The sequence below is a fragment of the Pan paniscus genome, chromosome 14, assembly GCF_029289425.2.
Source record: "Pan paniscus chromosome 14, NHGRI_mPanPan1-v2.0_pri, whole genome shotgun sequence".
NCBI lineage: Eukaryota > Metazoa > Chordata > Mammalia > Primates > Hominidae > Pan > Pan paniscus.
In genome coordinates this window covers 58,639,200-58,646,992 of record NC_073263.2, presented here as the reverse complement: position 1 = coordinate 58,646,992, position 7,793 = coordinate 58,639,200, and the positions used below count along the sequence as shown (strand labels likewise).

Here is a 7,793-nt window from a genome sequence, read left to right as displayed (position 1 = left end):
AACAACCAGCCCAGGTTGAGGCAGGCTAGGAGAAGGTGAAACAGAGAATGCTCGATTGAGTTTGAATTCAAACAATTGGGGAAGAATTGGGGAACAAACGAAATTAAAAAGAGAGTGGCAGGCGTTTGATGTACCTTGATTAGGGGCCATGGAGCGAAGTCGCTTCGAAGGCCTTGGTTCCTCCATGAGCAATCGGCGGGAGGGGCTGGGGAGAAAAACAAGAGAGCAAGAACGGATTTAGGAAGACAGAGGTGACAAGGCAGGGGGATGGCCGTGGCCTTTCTAGGGGAATGAGGATTCTGTCCCCAGCTGCACCCACCCAAGATCTGTCCACCCCTCCGGGACTCCCAGACACACACCTGATCTTCCCACAGCTGGCTCCGGAGATCTGAAAATTAGGAGACTCTTCGACGAAGAGAGGCCCGAGGAGTCGGAGGTGTCCACAGGTTCACCGCTGTAGCTCTGAGGTAGTCCACCCGCAGCCAGGGAGTCTGGAGGGAGCACGCAGCAGGTTCTGGCTCCGAGCCCAGCAGAAAGCCGACTGCTGGAGGCCGAGCGCGGTCCCTCTTATACGGCAGCAAGGCAGTCGCGTAAGGGACAGGCGTCGTCAGAGGGGGGCCGGCTGGGGCGGGCCTGGCTGGGCTTGCGAGGCGCATTGGGCCAGTCCCCTGCCAGTCAAATGGGGCCCTTCTGAGATGCCGCCATTTCTAGACGCCCGTGGTTGATTGATTAATCTAATCATCGAGGGACAAAATGCATAATGGCCTTTGAGTGTCAGCACAATGGGGTGTGGTGCCCGGAAAGCGGCTGATAGGAAGATGCGATTAGCTTAGATCTGAGCACGGTGAAGGAAAGCATCCAAAGGGGGGATATCTGGGCTGAAATCTGGAACATAAAATTTGAAATTAGTCAACCTGAACCGGGTTGGGAGAGGCAGGGAGAAAGGAAAGGGAGTGAAGAGGGTGTGCTGAGGCCCGGACTGGAAGGGAGCCCGGCACATTCTGGCAATGGACCGGAGGCCAAGTCCAGGCCCAGAGGTGGTGCGAGGTGGAGGCAGGGTCCGCGCAGGAGCTGGTCTTGTTCCAAGGCAGCGGAAAACCGTGGAACGGTGTCCGGCAGCGGGTTAACATTTCAGAAACGACCAGCCTGGCTGTGAAGGAGCGCCAACCCAGGGTCCGCAGAATTAAGTCAGGAGAGGCAAGAAGGCTATTGCAGCCCTCGGGGTTGGGCGCAGGGTGCTGTTAGACTGAGACTGAGGGAGGTAGAGGAGGAGAAAGTTCCCTGGTGGGAGAGAAATTTCCCAGAGAAAGCCAGACCCAGTGTGGACAGCCCTTGAGGAAGAGACTGCGGCCTTGGTAGCCCGCCCGTTCATTCAGGCAGAGGTGGACCGAGAACCTGCTCTGAATGGGAAGTTGCGGAGCTTGGCTTGCGCACATCTGGCTGAAGGGGCTTTTGAACTGCCAAGTGAGGTTGTCAGGTGGCCTTTTGTAAAAAGAGTCGAGCTCAGCGCGATGGCGACGGGGCTGGAGATGCGTGTGAGACCCACACCACTGGCTTTTATTGCTGTGGCCGCACACACGGGTGGAGGAAGACAGCGGGAAACACAGCAGGACACTGGAGGGGAATCCCGCAGTGGGTTATTTGGTTGGTTTGCATCCTTGTTTTTTTTTTTTTTTTTTTACAGAGACGGGTTGTCGCTCTGTAGCCCAGGCTGGAGTGCAGCGGTGCCATCTCGGCTCGCTGCGGCTACTTGGGGGGCTGAGATAGGAGAATCAGTTCAAGTGATTCTCCTGTCTCGGCCTCCGGAGTAGCTGGACTACAGGTGAGCGCCACCACATCGGGACAATTTTCGGATTTTTTGGAGAGACGAGGTTTCGCTATGTGCCCAGGCTTGTTTGGAAGGCCTGAGCTCAAGCCGTCCTTCCCGCTCAACCTCCCGAGTAGCTGGGACCCCAGGCGCAAGCCACCATGCCGGGCCAATTATTTTTTTGGGTTGTATTTGTTGTTGAAGTGAGGTTTTGCTATGTTTTCACCTCACATACCTTTTCTGTCCCAAGACCCCATCCAGGGTACCACCTTACAATTCGTCACGGTTCCCCTTGGCTGCGACGGTTTCTCACACTTGCCTTGTTTTTGATGACCTTGACACTTGGAATACTGATCAGATATATTGTGGGATGTCCCCTCCTGAAGTTCGTGTGATGTATTCCTTGTGATCTGACTGGAATTATATGTTTTTGTAAGGAAGATTGCAGCGGGAAAGCGCCATTCCCATCCCATCCTGTCTACAGTACACACCATCAAGCCGGCTTATCACTGCTGCTATTAGTCCTGGTCACCTGGCTGGGGCAGTGTTGATTAGGTTTCTCCACCATCAAGTGATTTTCCCACCTCTTTCTCTACTGTACTTTTTGGAAGTCGCTACCTGGGGCCTATACTTAAATAAAAGGGAAGTTTTGCTTTATCTCCGTGCGGGGGAAGAGCTACCGAAATTCTGTGGAGTTCTCCTGTGTGGAGGATTTTCCCATTCTCCCCCACATGGTTGTTGATTTAGTCACTTATTTATATCCGTATGGACTCATGGACACCTATTGTATGCTTTGGTTTACACTCCAATACTTCAGGGGATGAATTATTTAATAATTGAACTAATTATTTTGTCAAATATATGACTCAACTATTTAATTATTAATTATTTAGTTAATTACTTTGTTACTGAGTGTCGCCAGCTTTGGCCACCGGGAGCTCCCTCAGTTGGCTTGCGTGTCCCTTTGTCAACCTCCCATCGCTGTGGCTTTTGGTTTTGTTTGGTTTTGGGCGGCTCCTTTCTCCCTGGCACCACAGGATGCTCCATGCTTATTTGCATATTCTCATCCTGATTGGGATTTCGTGTGCTCACTGACCAAACCCATAGATTCTTCTGTGAAGTTTCTCTTCAAAACGTTTATCTTTCTTATTGGGATAACTTCTCTCTCTCTTTTGTCCATTTTGAGACAAAGTTTTGCTCCCGTCACCCAGGCTGGAGTGCAATAGCATGATCTCGGATCACTGCAATGGCGCAATCTGGGCTCACTGCAACCTCCGCCTCCTGGGTTCAAAGGATTCTCCCGCCTCAGACTCCTGAGCAGCTGGGACTACAGTGGCCCACCACCATGCCTGGCTAATTTTTCTATTTTTATGAGGGCGAGACATGAGAATCGCTTCAATCCCGGGAATGGAGTTCTCAGTGAGCCGAAGCCACCGCGCTCCAGCGTGGGTGAAAGAGTGAGAGTCTGTTTCAAAATAAATAAATAAATAAATAAATGAATAAATAAACCCGGAGGAATTACCAAGGGGTCTTGGTGCCTGCCTGCAGTCTGAGCTACTTGGCAACCTGATGTTGGAGGATCACCTGAGCTGAGGAGGTGCGGGCTGCAGTGAGCTGTGATTGCACCACTGCACTCCAGCCTGGATGACTGAATGAGACCCTGTCTTACTCCACGTACACATGTTTAGTGAAGCATTCTGGTGGTGGAAATGTCCTGGAAGTGGCGTATCAGCAGACCGCCACCTGCGGAATGTAAAACCTGTGCCTCTTTCCAGACAGATATACAGCAGGAAGAGAGTGGCACATGTGCGTGGGATGACTGCAAGGGGGCTTTCTGGCTTATGGATGACAGACCCCAATGGCAAGCCAAGAAGCAGCTCCCACTGCACAGTGCTCATTGTGATCCATGCCATGCTTCAATACGAAGTCGCCTGTTCCTAGTTTGGAGACGCACGGACTCCACAGAGGCTGTGCTCCTGACCACACCTGTGTTGCCTGCCTGGACCTTATAGTCACTTCAGCAGGACCCCTGGCACATGGCACGCCAGGTGTTTGTAAAAGCGAGCCACAAACGATGCTCTTAATGTGTACGTTTGTTGGTGTAGACTTGTGTGACTATGGGGAGAGATGCGATATGAATGGAGAACAGAGACTGGAGCCATTTTTCTACCTTCCTTTCTGCTTTTAGTAAACACATTTTATATTTGCGATTTGTGAAAGTTTAGTGAAAGAACTGTTGTATAAAATAAGTCCGAAGAGAACGGTTTATTTAGAAGGATTGAATACACAAGAGAAAAATCTTTGATGTAAAAAGTTATCTGTATTTTATTTGGACGTTTACAAAGGAGTGAAAACCAGCCAATAAGAGGCTACTTAATAAAATACAAAAATACAAAAATTCATAATACAACATTTATCAAACTCTGAAAAGATGGGAACTAACTCAACTTAAACATCTATGAGAAACTTAGAGCAAACATCTTGGTTAATGGTGAAACATTTAAAATATTCCCATTAAAGCCAGGAGGAAGCCAAGGACACTGCCGTCAAATCACTGATTCCTCATTTAGCGGTTCCAGTGAGTCATGCACTCTCCTTGTTTCCGTTAGCCTCCCTCCCACCACCCCGACACCTTTTGTCTGATTCATCAAATGTCCTTTGATCCACTTTTTCCTCAATCTGTTTGAAATTTTACCTTCTATTCCAATTCATTTAGTGGTTCCCAAAGGGTACCCACGTTGAGACTTAAAAATGTGTCAGTCTAGAGTTTTATCGCTCTTATATTCAGCCAGTCTATCGTCTCCAGGCACTAGACAAGAACTGTAGTAACTTCTAGCTCCTTCTGAATTTTCGCATGCCCCACATGTCTATATGAGTGTCTTCTGGAATTTTAATTCTAGGTCATCAATCCTTTTTCCAGAATCGTACTCCTCTGGACTTAAGAATACAGTTTCCTAATTTCCATGCTTACTGATCCTTGTTGCATCCCACTTCCTCCCGGTCGTCTGGTTTGGCTCTTTCTTGGCTGAAACACGTGACGTGTACTTTCACTGTACATGACAGTTCCATTCCAATCGCCTTGTACAGAAAGGGGGTTTGGCAGCTTGCATATTGTAAGTTGCGTACTCTAAGTTCAGGGGAAGCTCAGGCTTCAGGTCCAGTCGGGGGAGGAGTGGAGCAGAAGTGGGGCTGGGGGGAACGTCCAGGTGGAAGAAAGGGAGGCTGGGAACAACGTGGGTGGCGGATAGTGGTCAATATGCAATGTCGGTGAGGAACACTGGGACCCCTTGCACATAGGTGCCGTGGGGGGTTTGAATGACTTGTAAAACAGCTGAGTCACCCAGAGCCCTAAACCCGATGCAGGGATAGAGGGTCAACGCGGGTTGCCAGTCAACAGCCTGAGGCCCAGGAGCAGTGGGCGGCTCCTGAAACCCCAGCTCAGGTTGCGCCACGTCGGGGCCAGGGCCTTCCTGCACAGTTCCAGGCAGAGGACCTGTTTCAGAAAGAGAGAAGGCTGCGGTCTCCGTGATTTCCGGTTCCCCCTGGTGGCCTGGCTCTCCATGGTGGTCCAGTGGGATGTGCACGTCCGGTCCCATCACGCCTTCTGCCCCCTGTCTCTGGCCAGCGTCCCCGCGGGGCCCAGCCCTTCTGCCACGGCCTCGCCCTGGCCGCCGGCTTCCTCCCCGGCGCCGGCCTCTCTCTGCAGGACGGGGTGACTCTGGGCGAGCTGGGGGCTGCCATCTGAAGGGTTTCACGTAAGCGATGGGTTTTGCGGGTTGGGCTGGCTGTGCGGGCCCATCTGCTTCCACGGAGTCTTCAGGGTCCGCAACACAGCAGCCTGGCTCTGGAGGAGGCCCACCTGAGGCTAAAAGAGAAGCAGAGCGTGAGCAGAGAGAGATAGAAGGAATTTTACCCATCAAGCAGTTATAGGATACTTTTAAAAATAAATACTCAGAGAAAAGAGGGATTTTTGAAGTTAAAATTGCCAGAGAAGAAACAAAACTCTCCATGGAAATTGGAGAATGAAGTTGAGAAGATCTCCCACAGAACAAAGCAAAAACCTAAAAGGATGGAAAGAAGGATGAAATATAAGAGAATTAGAGGTATGTTGTGGCTGAGACATTTCACCACAAAATTTCAGAGTGCTGAGGAAAAAGAGAAGATTCTAAAAGATTGTAGGGAGCGGGAGACAGAGAAAGGAAAAGTCACATGGAAAGGGCTAGGATTCCACATGTCTCAAAAATCAGACATCTCAAAAGCAGCAGTTCAGTCTAGAACATAACAGAAAATGTCTTCGAAATTTCAAGGGAAATGAATTTCCCACCTAAAGTGTCCTGTCCAACCAAAGTTTCACTAAAGAATCTGGGAGGGGAGAATGAAGATGTTTCAGACCAGCAAGATGTTAAAGAATTTGCTTTCAGTGGATGCTTTATTGTTCTGCATCTGTCAAACTAGACAAGATTAAAAGATTTAGGACACTCAGCGTAGGAAGGGAAATGTTTTGGAGAACAACGTGGCAACAGCCGTAAAATTCCAACTCCTCCGGGAAAGAACAAGGTGGAAGTACCGGTTTATCATAGATCAAGACGTAGCGTGAGGACTCGCTCTGCTACGGACAAACAGTAATACAAAACGAAACAGAAGGAAACAGCGACAACAACAGCAAATCTCAGATTTGGGAAATGGGATTACAGTTCGAAAGAGGGAAGGGAATTTGCCAGAGGATGTGGAACCTGGGAGCTGACTTCCAACAACCAGCCCAGGTTGAGGCAGGCTAGGAGAAGGTGAAACAGAGAATGCTCGATTGAGTTTGAATTCAAACAATTGGGGAAGAATTGGGGAACAAACGAAATTAAAAAGAGAGTGGCAGGCGTTTGATGTACCTTGATTAGGGGCCATGGAGCGAAGTCGCTTCGAAGGCCTTGGTTCCTCCATGAGCAATCGGCGGGAGGGGCTGGGGAGAAAAACAAGAGAGCAAGAACGGATTTAGGAAGACAGAGGTGACAAGGCAGGGGGATGGCCGTGGCCTTTCTAGGGGAATGAGGATTCTGTCCCCAGCTGCACCCACCCAAGATCTGTCCACCCCTCCGGGACTCCCAGACACACACCTGATCTTCCCACAGCTGGCTCCGGAGATCTGAAAATTAGGAGACTCTTCGACGAAGAGAGGCCCGAGGAGTCGGAGGTGTCCACAGGTTCACCGCTGTAGCTCTGAGGTAGTCCACCCGCAGCCAGGGAGTCTGGAGGGAGCACGCAGCAGGTTCTGGCTCCGAGCCCAGCAGAAAGCCGACTGCTGGAGGCCGAGCGCGGTCCCTCTTATACGGCAGCAAGGCAGTCGCGTAAGGGACAGGCGTCGTCAGAGGGGGGCCGGCTGGGGCGGGCCTGGCTGGGCTTGCGAGGCGCATTGGGCCAGTCCCCTGCCAGTCAAATGGGGCCCTTCTGAGATGCCGCCATTTCTAGACGCCCGTGGTTGATTGATTAATCTAATCATCGAGGGACAAAATGCATAATGGCCTTTGAGTGTCAGCACAATGGGGTGTGGTGCCCGGAAAGCGGCTGATAGGAAGATGCGATTAGCTTAGATCTGAGCACGGTGAAGGAAAGCATCCAAAGGGGGGATATCTGGGCTGAAATCTGGAACATAAAATTTGAAATTAGTCAACCTGAACCGGGTTGGGAGAGGCAGGGAGAAAGGAAAGGGAGTGAAGAGGGTGTGCTGAGGCCCGGACTGGAAGGGAGCCCGGCACATTCTGGCAATGGACCGGAGGCCAAGTCCAGGCCCAGAGGTGGTGCGAGGTGGAGGCAGGGTCCGCGCAGGAGCTGGTCTTGTTCCAAGGCAGCGGAAAACCGTGGAACGGTGTCCGGCAGCGGGTTAACATTTCAGAAACGACCAGACTGGCTGTGAAGGAGCGCCAACCCAGGGTCCGCAGAATTAAGTCAGGAGAGGCAAGAAGGCTATTGCAGCCCTCGGGGTTGGGCGCAGGGT

At 51.0% G+C, this 7,793-nt stretch overlaps 1 protein-coding gene across 1 annotated transcript; it reads right to left on the bottom strand.

Moving 5' to 3' along the window:
• Nucleotides 1–5,058: 5,058 nt before the first annotated feature.
• On the bottom strand, nucleotides 5,059–6,742 carry LOC134728871 (proline-rich protein 20E). The gene is made up of 2 exons (XM_063596028.1): nucleotides 6,691–6,742; nucleotides 5,059–5,672 (listed from the first exon to the last, which is right to left on the bottom strand). Exons 1-2 carry the CDS (start codon nucleotides 6,740–6,742, stop codon nucleotides 5,059–5,061), a joined length of 666 nt encoding a protein of 221 aa, XP_063452098.1.
• Between the last annotated feature and the right edge of the window lie 1,051 nt (nucleotides 6,743–7,793).

Coding starts and splice junctions, on each gene's coding strand:
- LOC134728871 (XM_063596028.1), bottom strand. CDS start 6,742: ATGGAGGAACCAAGGCCTTCGAAGCGACTTCGCTCCATGGCCCCTAAT. Junction 5,673..6,690: donor CTCCATGGCCCCTAATCAAG/GTACATCAAACG, acceptor CTTCTCTTTTAG/CCTCAGGTGGGCCTCCTCCA.